Consider the following 25173-nt stretch of genomic DNA (forward strand, 5'->3'; position numbering starts at 1 on the left):
AATGGAAAGAATGAACATACCATCATAACAAATTCCTCAACATTTATTCTCTCCATCAAATAGGAGTGGATTTATCTCTCTTCCTAGAGTAGAATTCACTTATGGGCCCACACACAACCTCACATGGTGACCCACACAGATGTCTTTTTGTAAGCCCTTTTCTGTCTCTTTGCCAACTACATGTCGTTTCATATGAGCTCCAGCTTACATGACCAGGCACACCTCCCACAGTTTTTGCAGTGTATTTGTTGTTCTCTGTGCTTTTATGTTTTTTATGGTATCAGCCAATTGTTTTAATTGACTAAACACACAAAGAACTTTCATCCCGCACCTCACCGACCAGAAACCTGCACTAAGCGACTGAACATTTGATTTCCAAATAAGTTGTGCAAATGATGCCCCATAGAGGTATAGATTTGCGTAAATGCCTTAAAATCAAACTGTTCCCACTTGCTTACCACTGAATTGCTGCAAATAGGTGTTGTGGCTGAAGAAGATTTGTTTGCGACCCTCTATTTCCTGAATGGACTTACCTTTCCCCTCACAAGATACCAATTGTGGCAGGGTTTCCAAGTGACTGAAAGGTGATGTGCAAACATGTAATAAGTAATTTGTGAATGAACAGATATATAAAAAAAACTTTAATGTGTTTAAAGATAACTGCATACAATTAAGAAACGATGTGTAGATAACCGCAGGAACCAAAACACAGTGTATGCTTCTTCGTACACGTAATTGTTAAAATTCATATACTCAAACTAGTGTGCATGCGTTATTTACATGTAGAGTATTACCCCCATATATTTGTCTATAGACATGCTGTGTCCTTTTCGTTACAGAGTTTGTGATGAATGTAAAAGAAACCTACTGCACAGTGGAAAATTTGGTACCTAACACTCAGTACGAGTTTTGGGTTACTGCATTAAACACCACCGGCATTGGGCCAGCAAGTGAAAGGGGCGTTTACATGACAGGTATATACATTTTTTGCAACATATCACAAATTAGATTTTAGGTGTAATCAAAAATTGGTAAAATTGATAAAATTGAATTAATAGTAGAAATCATTGTTCCTTTTTCCAATATTTAACGAATGCGGCTTTATATCGTAACCACAATAGTTAACGTTGCATTCATTGTAGGAAATTATTGGGCCTTAAATTACCTATGTAAAATCTTTCTTGCTGCCCGACTCGGACATTAAACAAGGAAAAGATGTATGCGCTTTCTTTTGTTGGATTCAGCACCTTCACTTTAACTTTTACAGTGTATTGGCATGTCGGCTGGGCCACCTTGGCAGAGGGCTGAATCTTCCATCCACATAAATACATGTTACAATTTCATTCTTGTAGCAGTACAACAATGACACATTCAGCAAAAATCACAAACAAATTAATAAATCAGAAACCCTAAGGTACAACAAAGCACAATGATAGGAGTAATATAATGAATATATATTAGTAGTTCTAGAGACATAGGGGCAGATTTGAAAGAAAGTGATGCATCTGCAGAGATGCGTCACTTTCCCTGTGCCACCTTGGGACACCCTTGCGCCACCATGGATGTACTATATTTACAATACGGCGCACGATGGCGCAAGTATTGACAGGTGCATCAGAAATTCTGACCATCTGTTGGGGCAAAAGACACTCATTGCTGGAGTCATGTCGAAAGCACATCGCATCTCCAGCAATGCATTTTGAGGCCACTACACTGCCTCACCCCTTATGCCTGCTTCAAGCAGGGGTAAGGTTGTGAAGGAGTGGCGTCCTAGAAGTGACGCAGTGAAATCTTGTAGATTCCACTGCATCACTTTTATGAGGTTTTTCTGTGTGGGAACGCCCACCCTGCATATGACGCAGGGCTTTACAACATGACTCATCTCCCTAGATGTGTCACGTTGTAAATTGGCCGCACTTTTTATGCTGCCGCTGTGTCACAAAAGTGACGCAACGGCAGCGCAAAAGTGTCGCAAGGGGCTTGTAAATCTGCCCCATAGACTATATGCATCCACATATATGAGCATCACTTCTCTATGTCAAGGCCTATGTCATCATTTCATTCATATTATACTATAGAAGAGATGTCACATTTCCTGCTCCTCCTCTTTCTTTTTCCAGTCACAACTAACTGAGGCGAGAACACCACCTCAGACAGTCATTATATCCTACTTCCCTTTCCTAAAACCAGAATACTTCACATTCTTTATCACCCTCAAGGGGGAAACCATGAATCCACAGAACATCTTTTGAGTTGGTTTGGACACACCAGAGCTTCCTCCACTCTTAGCTATTGTGTTTTATTCCTCGGACAATGTTTCAGTGCAAAGGTTTTCCAAAGCATGTGAATGCATGGATAATTGATATCACCTAGGTATTTGGACTTCTGTAATTTGGCTTAATAAATATCAGCTTTCTGTTGTTACAAAGAAGAACTATCAAAAGGCTATACATGTAGGCACACATTTATTCAGAGGTTGACAAGGAAAGCTTTGATTACAAATGAAGGATTAATAGTCAATTAATCATTTTGCTGTGGTATTTTAAAGCTAAGGACAAATGTATTCAATATTTCAGAGAAAGGTTTGCCCCCTCCCTGATTTAACTGTGTCCCACTTCTCAGATCCTACATCAGATCCTGCCCAATTTCAAGTAGCTTCATTACAGGACACTAAAGTTATTAGCAGATCAATCAATGATTGCTCCCAATTTATTTTTGGCCTCCTTGTTGGATCTGCTTGCCAGAAACGTTCCAAAGCCACAGAAGATTAAACATGCTAAATATCTGTCTAATTTCATGTAGATTTGTCATATGATGCCATATTTTCGAGCCAATTAACATATTGTTGACGTCCCCCTTTTTAAAGTTCCCTCTCCTTGACAAATCTGCACAAAAGGGAAAAAGAGACAAATGTCATGCATTGTCGTCAAACAGTGCTAAAATTATGGGCCAAAATATACATTTCGAACTCAAAAGATATCTCTAAAATGCAATCTCTTCGTACCCACTCTGAATGCCTCTTTAAACGCTCATTTCACAAACTATTGAATGGATTTATACAAAACCAACAAAAGCTGATGGAATTCATAAAAGATGTTGAGTGAAAACGTCTCTTCTTGCGTGGTATCAATCCTTTTTAGGTCGGGGCTAGACCTCTTGAAATTAATACATACAAATTTAAGAAACAGTACTACAGAGAGTTATGCATTGGCCATGTAGTTGCTGTCTGACTTTTTGACCAATTTCAAATGCGAAATTAGGGCCCATTGTTTCAAATGATTCTACCTGCATAACCCCCTTCAGGAAGGCAGGCAACCTGTGGGGCCATTGCTGAATTTGACCAGTGGGGGATATGGGTAGCAGCCTCCTAAGAGAATTGTTTGTACTTTTTCACCTTGCTTTTTTACAAATTATGCATTAGTTGCTGCAGAGTTTGTGCTCCTAATTTTGGTAATATGTAATCAATATGTGAAAGCAATTTCCTCTTGAGGTATGAATCCGGAAATACCTTGTTAAGGACGCTATTCAGACTTCATGGTCTCCAGCATTAGATTTACATCCTTGTTGCTGCCTTCTTTCTTGCATTGAGATTTTTTCCCAAAACATCCATTTCTTCTTTTGTTAGCCCTAAGAGTATTTTTTTTATCACTATTCACCATTTCTACAGGCACACATTGCTGCTTTTAAATGGTTTTACTTTCTATGTTTGTTAGTTGCTGGTCTGTGCGTTGAAGAACTCGCACAATCTTACCCTAAAAAGGAAATATTTTATGTGAAGACATTGAGCTCTTATTTTTGAATGTATGTCTTATTAATAAGATGACATGCTTTAAGTGATTTACTCGGGATTTCGTGGGTGGAGGGTGTTCTCCATTTGAGGACGCTGAAATTACTTTTTGTCTTCAAACCTCCACTTCCGGCACGTGAATGCTACAAAGTGAATGATCTAATTTTTTTTTTTAGAAGAACAAGGTGTTAGACCTTGCGAAGCAGTTCTAGCTTGATTACTATTATTAGCGGTGCTTTACATGGTGTAAACATTCACCCATACATACAAGCGAAGTAACACATAATTTACCAATACCGCAGACACACTTCTTTCCACATTCATAAAAATAAAGAATGTATTCACTTAAAATAGCCCAGACATATTGGCTTTGCTAATACTTGTTTGTGACCGATGTTGCTTGTTTTTTAACTCTGCACTCTGCTCATGAGGGCACCACTGACCAGTCCCCAGTGTATGTGCTCTGAATTCTTTTTTTTCAATAGGCTATTCCATAATTGACGTTTAATGTTTCTATAATTCCAACATAAAGCATTTAGAAAGTGCTGAAAAATGCAGTCGTCAGCACTTAATTTTACTGCTGCAGCTGCAAAGCACTGGATTGGACAGGAGCCAGAAGAAGGCAAAGCCTGTGATGACGTGTGTTAAGAGTAAGCACACAGCACTCTGCTGCAGCTACCCTCGTGTCTGAGTTTTCCCCAGGTTCATATAGCTAAATTAAAAACACTGCCTTATTTACAATATTTTGCCATATGGTAGCGCTGCAAGCCTTCCTGCTGCGCTGACAATGGCAGAAGAAAAGGGCAGGAATGTAATGTAAATGTATCTTTCTATATGTACTGTTGAATGCAGCATATCTAGAAAGAGGCAAAAACGAGGAGAAATAATTATATTTGTACACGTTGTGCCTCCCCTACGGCTCCACTGGGGAGGCGTAGGCTTTTAACGCATTCCTATGTTTACAACATGTTGTAAATCTGGGAATGTGTCAAATGCCATGATTGTTATGTGGGAACACCCACCATAATGTCCATGACACGACTTCTAGCATAGCATCAGGCAACGCAGTGACTTGCGCTGCATTGCCTCACTCCATATCTATAAGGCGGTGAACAGCCAAGCAGGGTTGCTTTACGTGGCCTTGTAGTATTGACTAAGCCCTGTGCTTCAAGAGAACGTCACAAAAAATTATGTTCCAGTGGCGCACAAGGCTTGTATGTGAGCCCCAAAGGGTGGTTCTAATGTCAGTCAGGTGAATGCGGTCCGCGACAAAATTATGACTGATTTCAACGCCATCACCCCAGGCCAATGGAGAATGCAGCGGCAGGTGAATTTATGTGGTTGAATTTCCTGACCTACCCCAAAATTGGTTCTGGTCAGTTCTTTTCCTAGTGGTCCAAGATCCAAACTGTCTAGGGTGACAAAAGGCATGGCAAACCTGGTGTCATGTCTCTTTGTGTGTGCTGTAGGCAAACTCTTTAAATTGTAAGAGGGGCTGGGTACAGCCCTTACCCAGCCATCCTATCAGGATGGCCCAACCTATCCATACCTAGGCTCATTTTGTCTCACTGTCTGGAAGCAATAGACAAACTCCAACAGCAGACCCATTCACAGTCATGTGACCAGGACACTGGCAGAAAGGAACAAGTTGGTTGGGACAGGAAAATGTTAACTTTCTAAAGGTGCAAAAACAACAATTGATGGACAATATGGAGAGCATGTCATACATTCACCCCAGTACAGAGTTCTGGGCCTAAGTACATTGTTGTTTTGCTCACCATGCAATTCCAGTTTGAACCCAGCCATATGCAAGTCAGTCTTGACTCTGTGCCCAATGGGAACAGTCCAGCCTGAACTGCCAGGCCAGGTCCATCCTGGACTGGAAACAGGCATCCTAGGGCTGGTTTCGGAGTTTCACCCCTCATCAGCCAGGATAGCTTGACTCTAGTGGCATGGAGAGCCTGCATATTGGGCTGGACTGTTCCCATGAGGCACAGGGTCAAGACTGATTTGCATATAGCTGTGTCTGAACTGGGATGGTGAAGTGAGCTAAAGAACGATGATGGATTCGACCCAGATCTGTGACTGGGGGTGAATGTCTGAAAAGTTTCAGTGCTCCGTCCATCATCTCCTTGTGTCAACTTTCTAAAAGTGGCATTTTCAGAACTGTAACTTAAATTCCAACTTCACCATTAAAGTGGGATTTTAATTCAAATTAATTTAAGTGTAAACAGCATATCTGTATCTGATCCAAATCTGAAGTTAGCATCAATTCAATGCAATAAAGTAACCCAATGTTAGTCAATGGGAAAAATAGGTCTTGCAACAGTGAAAATGACCTTAGGAGTGATTCACTGTCAGGACATGTAAAACTTAAACACAAATGACCTACTTTTCAAACAACATGCACGCTGCTCTACTAGCCTTTGGGGACTACCTTATTGGTGACTGTTAAGTATGAAAAAGGAAGGTTTAAACCCGGAAAAAGGTTTATTTTTTTAAGGTCGAAATGTCAGTTTAAAACTGCACATGCGGACGACAGTGGCAGGCCTGAGACATGTTTTACAGTACTACTTCAGTGGGTGGCACAATGAGTGCTACTGTCCACTTGTAGCATTTAATTAAATGTGCCAAATAGGAGTGATCCAATTTTGTCATGTTTGAAGGAAAGTGAACAAGCACTTAACCACAATTTGTGGCGGTATTTAATAGATATGGTGATAACACCGACAATTAACAGCAACCATAATCCATTATGTGTAACTTTAAAATCTCCGTGGCTGCCCAATTCTGGATCCAGAGACACAAGAAACCTAATGTCAACAAGGGAAGTAATTCCCTCAAATTGCAGCAGATATTTGAAATGGCATAGAGGTGTCCTGGATGATAAGAAATTACATGGTATTAGAGAGACCCTGGTGGAGGCTTTTGGGGAAATTGAAGAGGCCTCTACGGACTTAGATGCTACCGAAAAGATCCCCCAAATTTATGTTAAAACTATCAGTACCTTGGGAACCTTTTTTGTATTCCCACTGGAGCAGGGCCCCGCCCAGTGTGTGCAAAGCCTAATGGTAGCAACACGTGGTACACAAAAAATTGTAGACGCAAAAAGACCGCTCTGGTTGTGGCCGTCAAAAGTAAGTCCCTCCCCATGATCCAGTTAGAAAGAAGGGATTACAAGGAGGCACTGTCCAATGCCAAGAAATAATGGGAGGAGCAGCACTGGCATGCCCTGAAAATAGCCAGTGCGGAGAAGGATGCTAGTCGATTTTGGAACCTGATTAGAACCAAGATGCGACGCAACTGTGAACTAATTACCTGTAACATTCCAGGTCAAATCTGGTATGACCACTTCCTGAAACTTTACTCTAATCCAGAGGAAGTCCAATGTGAAGGCCTATCTACTAATCTTAGAATAGGCCCGGGCGACCCAAACAGCTACCCTTTCTCCGAATTAGAAGTGCAGCAAAGGCAGCCGGTCCTGATGGCATCCCCGGGGATCTCCTTCGGGAAGACCCCGTAAAATGGGTGAAATTTATCACCATCCTAATTAATGCCATCAATATTGGCTCCCCGATTCCTGGAAAGGAGCAGAGGTCATCCCTATCTACAAAAAGGTGGCCAGGGACTACCCTGCTAACTATCGCCCAATAAGCCTGATAGACTCAGTACAAAAGGTTGTTGGGAGGGTGGTGTTGGAGAGGATCTTGGACAGGGCAGAGGAAAAAATGGTCCTTTCAGATTACCAAGCAGGTTTTAGGGTTAGGACAGGGACAATTGAGCAGGTGTTTAGGCTACTCCTCCTTTATTGGAAGGTGGTCCAGATAGGCAAGGGCAGTCTTTATCTTGCGTTTATCGATTTAAAGACTGCCTTTGACCTCGTCCCCCGGGAACGCCTGGAACGCCTGTGGCAGGTGCTAGCCGAGTAGGGGGTCCTGAGGAACATTCGAAACATACTTGTGCACCTCCATGAAGGCAATTATGCACAAGTGAGATGGGGTTCCCAAGGACAGAAGACAGCCAGAATATCAGTGAACAGGGGCGTCCGCCAGGGTTGTGTTTTAGCTCCCACCCTATTTTCTTTATATGTGAATGGGGTGGTGGAACATCTACAGCGAATACCATCTGATGCTCCAACCCTGGCGGACGAAAAAATACCTACCCTCCTGTTCGCCGATGACACCCTCCTTATCTCAAAGACCCTGAGGGGCTTGCAAAGCCTGTTGGATATCTTCCAGTCTTTTTGGAACAACAGATGGTCCGTTATCAATACCGAGAAAACGAAATACTTGGTGTTGAATCCCCCTAAAAACCTCAGGACACCGGTACTAAATTCTGTTCCATTGGAGAAGGTTACCATGTTTGATTATTTGGGCATTTGCATCTCTGATTCTATGGTCTGGAGCTCTCACATCCAAAAAATGCTTCTGAATCATAAAAGGGTTGCGGGGGCAATACTTAAAGAGCATCGCTCCTCAACTCCCGCCATTGATATCTATAAGGCTAGAAGAGTGAGTTCCGCCCTCTATGGTGCCGAACTCTAGGGCTTTTCTAACTCAGAGCAAATTAAAAGAGCTTATGATGCTTCCTCAGAGGACCCCCAGTAGGCCTTTATTGCAAGGCCTAGGGTGCCATTCATTCAAAGATTAAGGAAGTTTTTACTGTGGGCCCGGGTGTGGCGGACACCAGAACTTGCAAAGTATGCAGCAGGGCTAAGTGAAATAATGAATATGGATGGGTGGCACAAAATCAAATGGCTAAAGGACCTAAAAACACTATTGTGCGATCTTGACCTTAAAGAAGCATGGGCAATTAGAACAGCTCCACCAAAGGCAGTACATAAGAAGGCCTATTGGTCTTGGGTCAGCAATAAGGGTCTTCTTGATCCTAAACTGGGTAGGCTGACAGAGGAATTCATGCAACATAAACATTCTACCCGTTATGAACCCTACCTAAATGTCATTCAGAAACCCTATGACAAAGCTTTGTTTTTTGAGTTCAGGGTAGGCTCACTTCTCATTCGCGAACTGACAGCGCAATGGAAGGCTCCCGACCAGACACCAGCCTCCTGCCCGAATTGTGAGGCTGGTTCGGAGTCAATTGCGCATGTCATGTTCGTTTGTCCAGCCTACAAAGTGCCAAGGGAATATTGGCTCAAACCACTCTGCAGAGACTTGGGAACACGCAGCCACTCTGTGGCGTTGCGCATCTTAAGATCTTAAGAATTCCTGAGATGGACCTGGAACATTAGATCAAGAGCTTTGAATGCCAACCTCTAAGTATTCCTGTTGCTATGTGTTTTTTGCCCCCTGTAAATTGTATCCTCTTCTACTTTTATGCTGTAAATGCTACTTTGAACAATTTTTACCAATGAATTCTTTCTATTCTGTTAATTTTGGTATTTTTTGTCAAAATGTAAATACGTTTTTAAATGCTATAGCTTTTTTAAAACCTTGTTCTACAGATTTTAAGATGTTTTTTATCGAAATAAAGCTATCATGACTCACTTAAGCACTGGTTACCACCATTAAAGTGCACAGAGTCCTAATATTAACAAAAACTTGATGGAGCATGCTGTATCAGTCTCCCAAGAATGTTACCTTCCATAACATTAATGAACTGCATTCAATCCCGCTCACGAAACATTTTTTCAGTTGCATGCGATCTCAGTTGTTATCACTGGTGTGGGCAGGAGGTCAAGTCAGGATTTCCTGGGCTTTGATGACCTTTCCGTTGAGACAAGGGGTCTGGGTGCTCCGGACATGCACCTATATGCACTATGTGCGCAAGCTCAATTCTTGCATTTCTGGGCCTTCCCCACACCTTACCAGCCACATGTGGCGGTGGAGCTGGATTCGGTAGCGCCGCTATCTTTGGTGGTAGCCTTATATCACAGAGCCACTCGACCTTCAGTTGATATTGATACTGCTAATACCCTGCGCTGGGCGTGGAGAGAGTTACAGAAGCGAGCTCGCCTCCCTATACTCTAGGCACCTGCGATTCCTTTAATACACAAGCCGATGCTGCCCTGTCTTGAGGAAAGTGGTGGTGAAATATCATTGGGTGGCACTCGCTTGCGCACCTTCGCTGATATATATCCGGAAGGGACGTTCATAGACCAACCCGCAGAGACAGAGGAGTTGGAAGTCCTGTTTCGAGAGATATTTGCGTATCATAAATTAAAGGCTACGTGCCGCTCTTTTTGGGAGGGTTTTCCAGACGAGCATCCCACACTACACGCCCTCCAGAACATATTAGCACGAGCCTCCCCAAGGAAATTGGTGACTAGACTTTATACTGCTATGCAGGACCAGGCCCCGATTGTGGAGCCACCCTCCATGCGACTTTGGAACTTAGAATTAGATATACCACTGACCGAGGAGCAATGGGCTTTTTGTTGTAAACAACTATTGGAACTCTCCCCCAACGATAAATTGCGTCTTATTCATTTAAAATGTTTAAATCGATACTATCGCACGCCTATTAGCCTACACCGCATGCACCTACGGGAGAATGCTAGATGCTGGAGATGTGGCTTTGATAATGCTACCTTTTTACACATGGCCTGGAGCTGTGTCCCATGACATGAGTCCCTTTCTCACTGCACCATCAGGATTCAAGCAAGCCGGGCCGACGACGGCTGAAATGCCTGAAACCGGTCCCCGGTAGCTTGTCTCCTTTCTGGTGAAGAATTGGCTTGGTAGTTTAGTCTGCCCTGTTCTCATGATGCACTGGGCCAGGGACAGACTGATTTGCATATAGCCAGGTTCTGAGCTGGGATGGTGCAGTGAGATAAATAACGGTGATGGATCAAGCCCTGATCTTTGGACTGGGTAAGAGTGGTCTGCTTAATTCAGACACTCTGTTCATCACCACCCCCTTTTCTGAATCATTTTTGTCCACCATAAGCGTGGAAGGGTATACTCAGATGTGAGTCCCTTGCTCATTGCACCATCAGGATTCAAGCAAGCCGGGCCGAAGACGGCTGAAATGCCAGAAACCGGTCCCCGGAAGCTTGTTTCCTTCCCAGTATAAGAATTGGCTTGGTAGTTTGGTCTGCCCTGTTCCCATGATGCTCAGGGCCAGGGTCAGACTAATATGCATATAGCCAACATCTGAGCTGGGATGGTGCAGTGAGCTAAAAAACGGTGATGGATTAAGCCCTGATCTTTGGACTGGGTAAGAGTGGTCTGCTTAATTCAGACACTCTGTTCATCACCACCCCCTTTTCTGAATCATTTTTGTCCACCATAAGCGTGGAAGGGCATACTCAGATGTGAGTCCCTTGCTCATTGCACCATCAGGATTCAAGCAAGCCGGGCTGAAAACGGCTGAAATGCCAGAAACCAGTCCCCGAAAGCTTGTTTCCTTCCCAGTATAAGAATTGGCTTGGTAGTTTGGTCTGCCCTGTTCCCATGATGCTCTGGGCCAGGGTCAGACTAATTTGCATATAGCCAAGTTCTGAGCTGGGATGGTGCAGTGAGCTAAAAAACGGTGATTGATTAAGCCCTGATCTTTGGACTGGGTAAGAGTGGTCTGCTTAATTCAGACACTCTGTTCATCACCCCCCCCCTTTTCTGAATCATTTTTGTCCACCATAAGCGTGGAAGGGTATACTCAGATGTGAGTCCCTTGCTCATTGCACCATCAGGATTCAAGCAAGCCGGGCCGAAGACGGCTTAATTGCCAGAAACCGGTCCCCGGAAGCTTGTTTCCATCCCAGTATAAGAATTGGCTTGGTAGTTTGGTCTGCCCTGTTCCCATGATGCTCTGGGCCAGGGTCAGACTAATTTGCATATAGCCAAGTTCTGAGCTGGGATGGTGCAGTGAGCTAAAAAACGGTGATGGATTAAGCCCTGATCTTTGGACTGGGTAAGAGTGGTCTGCTTAATTCAGACACTCTGTTCATCACCACCCCCTTTTCTGAATCATTTTTGTCCACCATAAGCGTGGAAGGGTATACTCAGATGTGAGTCCCTTGCTCATTGCACCATCAGGATTAAAGCAAGCTGGGCCGAAGACGGCTGAAATGCCAGAAACCGGTCCCCGGAAGCTTGTTTCCTTCCCAGTATAAGAATTGGCTTGGTAGTTTGGTCTGCCCTGTTTCCATGATGCTCTGGGCCAGGGTCAAACTAATTTGCATATAGCCAAGTTCTGAGCTGGGATGGTGCAGTGAGATAAAAAACGGTGATGGATTAAGCCCTGATCTTTGGACTGGGTAAGAGTGGTCTGCTTAATTCAGACACTCTGTTCATCACCACCCCCTTTTCTGAATCATTTTTGTCCACCATAAGCGTGGAAGAGTATACTCAGATGTGAGTCCCTTGCTCATTGCACCATCAGGATTCAAGCAAGCCGGGCCGAAGACGGCTGAAATGCCAGAAACCGGTCCCCGGAAGCTTGTTTTCCTTCCAAGTATAAGAATTGGCTTGGTAGTTTGGTCTGCCCTGTTCCCATGATGCTCTGGGCCAGGGTTAGACTAATTTGCATATAGCCAAGTTCTGAGCTGGGATGGTGCAGTGAGCTAAAAAACGGTGATGGATTAAGCCTGATCTTTGGACTGGGTAAGAGTGGTCTGCTTAATTCAGGCACTCTGTTCATCACCACCCCCTTTTCTGAATCATTTTTGTCCACCATAAGCGTGGAAGGGTATACTCAGATGTGAGTCCCTTGCTCATTGCACCATCAGGATTCAAGCAAGCCGGGCCGAAGACGGCTGAAATGCCAGAAGCCGGTCCCCGGAAGCTTGTTTCCTTCCCAGTATAAGAATTGGCTTGGTAGTTTGGTCTGCCCTGTTTCCATGATGCTCTGGGCCAGGGTCAGACTAATTTGCATATAGCCAAGTTCTGAGCTGGGATGGTGCAGTGAGCTAAAAAACGGTGATGGATTAAGCCCTGATCTTTGGACTGGGTAAGAGTGGTCTGCTTAATTCAGACACTCTGTTCATCACCACCCCCTTTTCTGAATCATTTTTGTCCACCATAAGCATGGAAGGGTATACTCAGATGTGAGTCCCTTGCTCATTGCACCATCAGGATTCAAGCAAGCCGGGCCGAAGACGGCTGAAATGCCAAAAACCGGTCCCCGGAAGCTTGTTTCCTTCCCAGTATAAGAATTGGCTTGGTAGTTTGGTCTGCCCTGTTCCCATGATGCTCTGGGCCAGGGTCAGACTAATTTGCATATAGCCAAGTTCTGAGCTGGGATGGTGCAGTGAGCTAAAAAACGGTGATGGATTAAGCCCTGATCTTTGGACTGGGTAAGAGTGGTCTGCTTAATTCAGACACTCTGTTCATCACCACCCCCTTTTTTGAATCAATTAATTATCTACAAGCATAGAACATCAAATAGGACTCCAGGCCTGTGAGTATTTCTTGAAAATAAAGAAACATACTTTTTGTTTAAACATAATCAAATGCTAAGGAGATGATTGAATTATGCTTACATAATAACATACTCCTTTTTAATAAACAGATATATAAGCAAACAAAGGGAATTGCTATGGGTTTTTTCTCTCCAGACTACGCAAATTCAACAATGGGCTGGTGGGAACAACAAGTGGATGGTCTTTAGAAAACAATGAATTTGTGGGAAAAACTATCATGTGGCAGAGATTTATATTCAATCTTTTCCTCCTCTGGGATGGTACAGAAAAATTATTTGAGAAATATTTCATCATAATAAAGAACAACACGGCCAGTTTAAAATTTACATGTGAAATAATTGAATCATGATTATTAGTCTTGGATACAGAAATATATAAACACATGAGAAGACTTCAAAGAAAATTTGTGCCAGAAAGTCAGTCCTAAACATGGATAGCTTTCATCTAACTACCTTAAAATGTAGGATTCTATATGAAGAATTCATCCAAATTCAAAGAGACTGTTCGCAAGAAGATGAATATGAGAAACATAGCTTTGAAACAAACAAACACTTTCAAATGAGAAAATATCCTAAAAAAGTCATTCAATCTGGTCTACAGAGAGCAAAATCAAGGAAAAGTAATCGAATTCCACAAAGAAAAAACTAAAACTTGAGTCTATAGAAATTAGACTAATAACAACGTATTCAGCAGTGGCAAATAAATAACAAGACAAGCAGGTCCTGCGCAGGACAGGCTTGTCCAGGATTGTAAATACCCACCGATGCAACAGATTTTTTAAAATCTTTTTTTTCTTTTCTTTGTTTTTAAGGGGAGATGTTGTTTTATGTTTACCCTATTTTCTTGTTTTTGTTATATCCTGTTTAAAAAGAAAAAAAAGAGTTAAAAATTAACAAAACACAAACAAATACAGTTGTCAAAAAGTGTCATTTGAAAAACTCTTTTTAGAGCTAGTCTATACTTTCATTATGTATGTTGATTGTACTTTCAACCTTTTTTTCTTCACGATGACTCTTGTCATGATGTGCTCTCATACATAGTGTGGTTATAACTCTAAAGGGCCTCTCAAGAGAGCCAGGCGCACTCTGTGTCCACTCCTTTACACACGTAAGCGCCTAGTGGGAGCGTACTTTCACAATGGATTTAGTATTTTCATTGAACATGTCCTTTTGTAATAAGCATAATTAATATGCATAAGATTTTCGCTACCCCTTTTTTATAGTCATGCTAGACTATCGTCAGGTCTTAAAATTACTTTAGAAGAAGAATTTACATTTTCCTTCGGTGCCATACGTATCTCTTACAATCCCCACTACTAGACCAGGGGGAAAGACTGGCCTCTCCACTTACACCTTGCATGAAGGAAGCCAGTGAGTGGAGGAGGGTGTAAAGAGACACATCAGTTCCATTCACATCCCTCCAGAGACTCAATAGTAAGCATAGAAGGATGGGAAAGGTACTAACCACACATGTAAGACCTCACTTTTCCATAGAAAGTGTGCATAGTACTAACCACCCCACTGACCTCTCTGCACAGTCAAATAACCATATTTATTAGCTTGTGGGAATGGATTTCCCTGTCCACTCACATCTCTCCCTAGCATGACAGACATGTACAGTAGTGTGTAGAGAAACAGGGTCCTCTCCACTAACACCTATCTACAGGACAACATGAATGATCAGAACGGCGTGGGCAAGCAGTGGCCTTGAAGGACTGGGTTATTTAAGACCCAGCGGTGCCAGGGGACAACACCTGAAACCTTCGTGGGTAACCTGCTCCGGCGTACGAATCACAGAGACACGGGACACTTCCTTCGGCGTCAAAGATTCAAGGTTTATTTACTGCAGGGAAACACAGAAGTCACAGGAAGTACAACGAGTGTAGTTCGGGGAGACTGCTTCATATTGGTTCTGTGGATCGCTCCTTTTATACACAATTCTCCCATAGGTTTACATGGTACACAAAGGTTTACGACTCGGTTCCCATAATTATCCCCCAGAGGGGTCGCTTTGGTCACTTTGATGCATTTCAAGGTTCGGAACATAAGTGCGGAAACATTTGGCGGTTCCCAACTGTAAAAACCCATCTTCCCACCATTAGTACATTCCAATCAGTAGTAAAACAGATCGAAGAAGGAACAAGGACAGGTGCAGAGGAAGATGGAAACAGTGGGGAGATTGGAAAGGGTGTAAAAGGGGAGGTATCGGGAAACACGAGCTACAGGCATCAAAGGGACGTGCCTAATGAGATGCACGGCTGAGACAATAAACCGGCACGGCGAGATGAGCCTCGAGCGGGGCCATCTGCCTTACAGTATCATCCCCCTCATCATAAAGACACTTTCAAAGGACATGTGTCTTCCGCAGATATCTTGGGAATCCCAGGGTCGCGAAGCGGACAACGTCCGTTCGCTGGCTACTTGAGGGCAAGAGACAAAATGGATGCCATATCTAAGATGGAACCCGTGGGTACAGATAGAAAAACCCATGTAACAGACGAACGGTTTAGGTTAGCACAGCGAAACTGCGTACACCCACTAAACTCGTCATTTGCGGTTCATAGATACCAGACTCGACCATATTCGTGCGAGTCGAAAACACCACTTACAATTGTCACGGAACCTCAGACGCTCCTTTTGCCCTCATGTAGGCAAGCACTAGTCGGAATCATACTCGATATTCATCAGACCATCTAGATGTTGCTGTAACATAGCTCTGTCCAACCGAGCTCCTTTGGTAACAGGCGGCTGTCTTATACACGTTGTAGCACAGAGGCCACATAAGGCAGGACCACACTGCACACAAAGGCAACACGTGAACAGGAACGCCACAACAACTCCGATAATCATCAGAATCTTCCAACCCCAAGTCGACATCAGGCCCCAAAACCACCCAAGTAGCGTCCAATCTCCTACATCCACGTGTATGGATTCAGAGATTTTATGCAACTTTGAGATGGCTTGATAGACAGTCGGAGCGTTATCTGGAATGAAAATACAGCAGCTCGAATGGATCACCTTACATACCCCACCTCGATCTGCTAAGATCACGTCTCAAACCATACGGTTTTGTAACATCATAAGTCTATCCGCCTGAAGTTCTGTGGTGATATTACCAAGGGCACTGGCAGTAATATTAGCTGTCGATTCCACCACTCGAGTCAACTGTCTCAGGTTCCTACTATTAACCATAGGTCCCCAAAACGGGAGGAAACCCTTGAAAAAGTCTCCTGCCTCTTGACCGGTAGTGTCCTCTTCGCTAATTACGCCTCTCACAACTCTAGTCTTGTGATAGTCTGCGTCTACAGTGAACGTCGGAGGCAACAAATTTGCGATAAAACATGAGCCCACAAAGTCGGAGGGCAACCATGCATACGCACGATCATGACAGACAAAGTATGTGCCCTTGGCAGCCAGAAACACAGGGGAAGAGACCATCGGCAGAATGTAATTTTCAGTGCAAGCAGTCTCTCCAAGTCGGGCTTTCGATCTTCGGCCACGACCCATTAAACAAAAATTACCAATGTGGGGTACGACCCATATCGGAGGTGAGCTTTTAAGCTGTTTATCACTCGTGAGCGCACTATACTCGACCTTACTCAGGACCCTATAGGCTTGTACCTCTTCCTCCGGGATGAGCGACGGCTCATAGATATCTCTATCTAAGTCTTCTATCGCTATAGACAAAGGCTTGTGATACGAGCCAGGGCCAAAGTAGGGAGAACGTGGCTCTCGACTGGGGTAAGAATCTAGTGCGCTTCGAAACATTGTTTGAAATGCTCGAGCGGACCCCTGGGAACTATACGGTAAAACCAGATATGGAATTCCCTTATCCGTGGTATGTGGCATCAACCCACACACCCAACAATTAGTAGTGTTAACCACTAACTGGTGCTGGTGAAGGAGCTGAATAAAGGAATTATTGCGGAATTCTGCACGTCTAGCCTGCTCGTGTTCGGGTAAGATATGGAAAGAATGGGGAGATGCAGTGGAGGTAAGTTTAGGGTCAGAAGTAGGAGTAGGTATGGCAGAAGGTAAGAAGTAAGACATCGTGTAATACACCCCACCCGCCAATAGTGCAGAAACAGTCAAAAGCAATACGAATATTTGAAACATAAAACATTTGGTACGACTAAGTTGTTGTAACTTGAACCTTTGCGCCTGAGTTTCTTCCAAGTCCATCAGCTTTGAAAACGCCATTCCCTACGACTGTCCGCAACGTTTCTTGACGCACTTTGTTCTGTGTAGCAGTAGTCAATCCCTAGGAGTTCCCAGGAACCGACGGTCTTTAACCTAGTGTCAAGACCTACTAACCAGAAGGAAGTACACGCGCGGCCCTACGGCCTTTATTTACAATTGTATATGCAAAATGTCTCTCAGCTGTGGAAGCAAAAATACATGTGGAACGAAACTCAATATATATATATATACAAAAATAATTACAATAATACGGGTGTTCAGACTGATCGTGGAAAACGGGATAATGCAGTTGTCAAGGGACAGAACGAAATCTTTTATTAGTCCTTAGTGCTGGATCGCAAAAAGTATCGGGTTTTCCCAGGACGTGTCTGTTCGTCAAACAAAGGATCCGTTGAAGAAACAGAGTTCTGTTGATCAGTCGAATGTTCTGGTCTTGAGTCTTTTGATGACAATTGTTCAGCAGTGTCTTTCTGCTGCACTGAGGATTCTCCGACAGGTTGTGCGTCGCTAAAAGGTACAAACGCCGGCAATCCTTCGGATTCAGTTGAAGCAATGCCTCTCCTCACCCACGAGTCTGCCGGTAACGGTAAAACTTTCTTCGTATGGGTGGCATGCACCCAATTTTTCCGGCCCTCCAGACGAACAGCAGTTCTCGTGGCAAGGAGGACCTGGTAGGGTCCAGTGAACCTGGGCTCCAAATTCTTCTTTCGCGCAAAATTACGCGTCACCACCCAGTCTCCGGGCTGGAGCTGGTGGCCTGGACCCTCCGTCTGCGTCGGCAATGCTTCGTAAACCTGTTGGTGAATTAACCTCAGTTTAGCAGTCAGATCATGAAGATAATCAATCAACATTGGATACTCAAGATTACAGAACACACCCGGTCTAGGGACCCCCCAAACATTCGCAGGACGACCGAACACTATTTCATAGGGACTGAGCCCTACTCGGGAGTGTACGGTTGCCCTTGTTGACAGTAAAGCTAAGGGTAAAGCGTCAGGCCACGAAAGACCAGTCGTAGCCTGAATCTTCGCTAGCTTCAGTTTAAGGGTGCCATTATACCCTTCAACCAAACCAGCTGACTGGGGATGATTGGCGCTATGGAATTTTTGATTAATTCCAAGGCCCTTACACACACTCTTCATCACACTCCCCACAAACTCACTTCCGTTATCCGACCATACAATCCGAGGCATTCCATACCGAGGAAAGTATTCCTTCAGTAGGATTTTCGCAGTTGACAAAGCAGTGTTGTCTTTGAGAGGATAGGCTTCAATCCATCGGGAGAACGCGCAAACCACAACTAAAACGTATTTCCGGTTATTGCATCGCTCCATATGGATGAAGTCTAATTGTATTACCTCAAAAGGACATGAAGGGGGAGAAAAACTACCAGGAGGAGTTGGGGTTCCCTTACCAGGATTGTACAACATACATACCATACAATTCTTAACCAATCGTTCAGCACATTTCGTGATACCATCATTCTTCCACACAGGAGACAACAACTTACAAATACCTTTCACGCTAATATGTGCTAACCCATGTGCCATTGTCACAACAGCCAGCACATACGCATCCGGCAACATCCATCTCTTATCTTCCGACAAATCAACCCAACAACCATTCGCATCCAACTTTCCCGTACTTTCTTTCCACTTCGTCTTTTCAGTCTCGGTGGCCTCATTTTGAATTGCTTTCACACTCTCAATAGTGTCTTCACACATACTCGACTCTGTAGGCCACCTAACCGAACTCGTCACATACATTCGAGTGCTAAGGTTCCGGGCAGTCTCCTTAGCAGTCTCATCCGCAAACGAATTACCACGTCCAACATCATCCGTCACCTTACGATGCGCACTACATTTAACAATCGCTACCTGCTTAGGCAACGTGAGTGCATCCAAAAGATCATTCACAAGCTGACCATGCTGAATCTTCGTACCATGCGATGTCATAAAACCTCTCTCTCTCCACAACCGTCCAAAGCTATGGGCGACGCCAAATGCATATTGGCTGTCGGTAAACACATTCACACGTTTCCCTTTTGCTAACACACACGCTCTAGTGAGAGCGATCAGTTCTGCAGCCTGGGCAGAATTCTGATTTAATCTCGCAGCTTCAACAACAGTATTCAACATTACAACAGCATACGCAGTAGTCACATCGCCATTCGGCAACTTAAAACATGAACCATCCACATACAGCGTTCCATCTGGATCTTCCAAAGGAGTCTTTTTAAGGTCCACTCGACCTTTTGTTTCCTCTTCTGTCCTCAAATAACAGTCGTGTTCTGTTATTTCATCTGACTCTGTGCTAATTGGTAACAAAGTCGCCGGGTTCAGAACATTGCAACGTTTTATCTGAATATGACTTGCCAGCAGCGTCAACTCGTACCCAGACAATCTCGCACTCGTCAAGTGCTGAGTTTTCGTACGATTTAAAAGAGTGTCGACTGCATGTGGAACCATCACCGTAAGCATATTATCCATGACCAATCCGGCTGATTGTCGGATGGACACCGCGGCTGCTGCTGTTGCTCCCAAACAACTCGGCAATGCTCTGGCTACCGGGTCCAAGGTCGAGGAAAAATATGCACATGGACGTTGCTTACCACCAAAAGGTTGCGTTAAGACACTCAAAGCACAACCTTCCCTCTCGTGAACATATAATGTAAACGGCTTACTGTAGTCAGGAGTACCTAACACAGGGGCCGAACACAATGAATCACGCAATTCAGAAAAACTTTTCTGACATTCTTCCGTCCATGGTAAAGGAATTGAAACATCCTTGCACGTAAGAGCCACCAATGGTTTCGCTAGCAATGAAAAATGTGGAATCCATTGCCTGCAGTACGACGTGATACCTAGAAAGGCACGCACATCTCTTTGGGTTGTTGGCACAGTCATTCGCGCAATTGCTGCAATTCTCTCTGGGGTCAACCGCCTTCCCTCCTTTGACAATAAGTGACCTAGATAGGTTACTTCTTGACAACAATATTGGAGTTTAGAAGGTGACACCTTGTGATGTAAGTCACAGAGATGTTGCAGCAACGACACCGTAGCAATTTTGCAAATGTCCTGAGTATCCGCAGCCACCAATAAGTCATCGACATATTGGATTAAGGCCGCACCAGCCGGCAACGTAAACGCATCCAGTTGACCCTTCAAGGCTTGACTGTAAATCGATGGACTCTCACAGTAGCCCTGAGGAGCGCGTTTAAACCGGAAGCTGCGTCCACCAAGAGAGAAACCGAAAAGGTCTCTGCTCTCTTCTGCGATCGGGATGCTGAAGAACGCATTCTTCAAATCAATCACCGAAAACCAGAAGCTGGAATCAGAGTCAGTAGCGCCGTGATGTCAGGCACAAAGGGGAACTGAGGAATCACAATTTTATTCACCTCCCGTAAATCGATAACAAAACGATAAACAGGTGGTTTCGAAGGATCAGTACGTTTTAGAATGGGCAGTACAGGGCTGTTGCACACGTTTCCCCGAGTCTCTTCAATAACGTCTTTCTCCATCAGATCATAGATGATCGCCAACAATGCTCGTTCACCATCAAGAGAAATACGATACTGGGGAATACGTGGCAATCGCACATTAGATTTCAGCTGAACAACGTAAGGGGAGATGTCAAGCAGGCCCACATCATTGGGACCTGTTGCCCACAAAGATGCAGGAAGAGAACTCAATTCCGGTGGAAGCTTATCGAGAGACAAGTACATAGGAGAGACAACCCTCTCTCCCAACGTAAGCTTTACACCCGCAGGAGTACAATACAAAGTTGCATACAAACGTTTAAGCAAATCCAGGCCCAAAAGATTTTCACCACAACCAGTAGTCAAAATCAACAGAGCTTTCAGCTCACGAGGCCCAATTGTAAGGGGCAAAGGGCGCGAAACTGGATTGCTAACGGGGGCGCCAGAGAATCCAACGGAAACATTTGTTAAGCCAGACAAAGGTGCGCCAGGGAGTTTCGAATGCATTATGGAACTTTTCGCTGCACCAGTGTCCAACAGAAAAGGCTCAACGACGCCCGATGTAGCAACTGCGACGTAAGGCCCTCTCTGATCAACCGGAACTGATACCACTCCCTCTCCTTGTCTATGGCTGTCCTAGTAATTTCTGTCGTCAGTTCCCTGATCGACGTAATAATCGTCTACATTATATTGCGCAGATCGTCCTTGCGATGATCCACGTTGATCAAAACAATTATTGGAATTTGATGAGTTATCTGAACGGTCATTTTGAGCACCACGACCCCTACCGCGTGATGTCTGCTGAGAACCACCACAACCCCCTCTAGATGAGTTACCACTATTACGATCGTTTAGAACAGGACAATTGAATTTTAAATGACCCTCCTGTCTACAATAAGCACATTGATTGTACCCTAACGAAGATCTTTGGGAAGAGGAGTCATTTTGAGATTGTGATCGATTAGATTGCGACTGTGATCTATTTTGTTGCGAAGCATTCTGATTCGAACGCGGAGGATACGCTTGCTGTAACAACACTTTAGTTTTAAGTTCTTTCGTCTTTTTATCAGCGCGGTCGTTCTCCTCTTTCTCTCTGTTCTCATAATACTGTGCCGTGGCCAATATTTGAGCCGAGGTAGAAACGGCCCACGCACTTTCAGAATTTTTCAATTTATTGCTCAAATCGGGCAATAAGTTAGAGACAAATTTGTCCACGAACAACCGTTGACCACCCTCAGTGCCCATATCCTGACCACTATGGTCGATGAATGCTTCCTCAAATCTCGTAAAGAAGTCGGAGACACTCTCGTCCTTCTTCTGTCTACAAGCTGACAATTTGTCCCAATTCACCCTCATAGCTGGCATAAGAGTTTTCATTAGCGTAATGATTCTTTGAGGGAGATCAGCGATCAACTTCTCGGGTTTAGCACCACCAGTTTGCAACCCATCCGCTGCTATAAGGGCAGCCCAATCACCACCCAATTCATTTGGATGATTTTCCTGACGAATCTTAGCCCATACTGGTTGCAGTACGACATTACCAAACAGCATATCGATATCAGCAAGATTCATTATCGTGGCGTCTACGAGCTGCGACAATTCCTTATAGTACCCTGCAGGATTTTTGCGAGGGTCAGGCAAAGATTGTTTCACATGTAACACTTCCGCTCGTTTCCATGGGAGATGTATCCATACTCTCTGGAAGTGTGCCACTACCGGAGGTTGAGCCCCAGGAATAGCTGGCATCCATACTGGAGGTACTTCACGCATAGGAAACTGACCAGACGCATCTAACTGCCTCTCAACATCCTCAACAAACAAGGCTTGAGGTATAGGAGTGGGACGGAAAGATAACAACCGCTCAACAGCTCGTCGAGCGTTGGTATCCACTATCAGTCCGTTCGAGAACTGAAGCTGTAGGTCAGACAAAGCGGTCAGCACTTCGTCAGGTGCATCGGCCGATATCTGATCGCGCAGAACCTTACACATTTCTTCGAACACGTATCTTTGTGTCGGTACATTGAATTGGCAAAACGTCTCAAGTACAGCACGTGGAGGGTTTCTAAGAGGATGCGTCATCCAACCCATCGCCATGTTATATAGCGAAGCACGTTCCCTGTTACCGGGAAGCTGACTACGTCTCTGAGGACCATCTGAACCAGCGGACCCAAAAACAGGTCCGAGAGAATGAAAGAAGCTAGCCGCAACAGGAGAAGTACGACTACGAGTAGATGGAGAAGTATAGCACAAGGGACTAACAAGAGAAGGAGTAGAGACAGAAGCAACAACAGGAGTTGACAGAGCAGGAGCAGTAGCAAGAGCAGGAGTATGTGGAAGTGGAGGAGCAGTAGGAATAGCAGTAGGCAAAGGAGCAGGAACAGTCGGAAGAACGGGTGCAGGTTGAGGAACAGGTTGAGGAATAGGTGGAGGAGCAGGTACAGGGGGAACCACAGGGGCTGCGGTACCCTGTACATACGGAGGTGGCGACTTCATAAGATAGGACATTAGAGGATCCTCAACTGATTCTTCCTTCTTATCCGACTCCGTAGGCAAAGCAGGATAGCATTTATCTATGGACATACGCTGTAGCCTATCAAACACTTCCTTTTCCTTAACCTCCTTATCACGCTGAAACTGCTCCGCTTTCTTTACAATGGCAGCAACACCATCTCTCTGATTACGTTTAGTCTGTCTGATCTCTTTCTGTCGGGCTTCTTTACGCCACAACCGAGAGGCATCAAACATGGCCGGCCTTGACTTTTTCTCAAACAATTTAGCCTCTAGATTATCTAAGATCGGGGTCTCAAAGCTACCATGAGGTGGCCAACTAAGGACACCGTCTTTTTTAGTGTAGCGAATCCAATAGTCATTAAAAGTAATCGGGCCGAGCCCGTGTTTGCTGAACAGCTCATAAGTTGGAGTTCCAACCGGAGGTATTGGACACGAGTCCTCCAGTCGGGAATCCGTACCACAACGTCTGAAACAACTAAACAAAGTACTGCGACCAGGCATCTTGCACACTAGCCGAGTTTCACAAACGTCAAGGGTTACGGGATTTACCAAGTCCCTGCAAAGAGCAAAAACCCTCGGTTTTTGGCGGCTGCAGTCGTCAAATATCACAACAAAGTGCCAAGAACCACAAGTGCAATGGAACCATGCAACAACTAAGCAACCACAACCAAGAGCTCTGGGAGCGACCCACAAATACTTAACTCAAAGATCGATGGCGTCACCAGGAAGGCCCGTCAATCGTCTCGCTATACCAAGGTCTACGCCAGGTGCCAAAACAGGTCTACAGTCAGGGCAGCAGTCCGTCGCAGCCGTCAGGAGGCGGGAATCTTCGCGGGAAAAGTCTTCGGGCCACTTGTTTCGACAACAGGATCGATGAAGCGGAGTGCACCTTCCCTCGGAGATTTCACACGAAGTTCCTCACGATCGTCGGGCTTGGACCGGTACCACTGATGCAGCCCCACGTTGGGCGCCAACTGAAGGACTGGGTTATTTAAGACCCAGCGGTGCCAGGGGACAACACCTGAAACCTTCGTGGGTAACCTGCTCCGGCGTACGAATCACAGAGACACGGGACACTTCCTTTGGCGTCAAAGATTCAAGGTTTATTTACTGCAGGGAAACACAGAAGTCACAGGAAGTACAACGAGTGTAGTTCGGGGAGACTGCTTCATATTGGTTCTGTGGATCGCTCCTTTTATACACAATTCTCCCATAGGTTTACATGGTACACAAAGGTTTACGACTAAGCATGGGCGAATTTTGCGGATCTCGCGTTTGCGAATTTTGCGGATTTGCGGATTCGCAATCCGCAAAATCCGCGAATTCCCGCGAATTTGCGGATTTTTTTTTTTTTGTGTTCGCCCGTGTTTCTGCCAGTTCGCGAGGGTTTTTACAATTTCGCAATTTGCGAACTTACCTGTCGGGTCGCAAGTTTTGCAAACTTGTTGTTTCTACGTGTCCAGCCTGTTTGGGACACTCTTCTTCATCACTGCCACTCTCTGTCACCACTGCCACTCTCTGACTACTCATGCCACCCTCTGGCCCACCCATGCCACCCTCTGTTTCATCACCACACCCTCTGGTTGTCCAGTGTACATTATTTTCGGCAAAGCAAAGCACACCTTCCCTGCCTCAAGTGACCTGAATTAATTTGGGGCTGATTAATGTGTCACAGAATATTTTTTTAGCTGGCACCTGCTTCCTTAGTGCGCCCTGATTAGTGATCTTTTGCACTTGCTAAGTGCTTTCATTGTTGCAAAATTAGTTACAACACCTGCCCTGCCCCAACTGACAATAATGAATTAGGGGCTGATTA

At 44.6% G+C, this 25173-nt stretch overlaps 1 protein-coding gene across 1 annotated transcript in view; it reads left to right on the top strand.

Moving 5' to 3' along the window:
• The window catches only part of FSD2 (fibronectin type III and SPRY domain containing 2), a 556003-nt gene that overhangs the window by 167436 nt on the left and 363394 nt on the right, over positions 1 to 25173 (top strand). The window contains exon 8 of the mRNA XM_086958241.1: positions 840 to 974. Within this exon, the coding sequence (XP_086814367.1) occupies positions 840 to 974 (135 nt within the window). The remainder of the gene's footprint in view (positions 1 to 839; positions 975 to 25173) is intronic.

Source organism: Lissotriton vulgaris, chromosome 2_1, assembly GCF_964263255.1.
Source record: "Lissotriton vulgaris chromosome 2_1, aLisVul1.2, whole genome shotgun sequence".
Taxonomy (NCBI): domain Eukaryota; kingdom Metazoa; phylum Chordata; class Amphibia; order Caudata; family Salamandridae; genus Lissotriton; species Lissotriton vulgaris.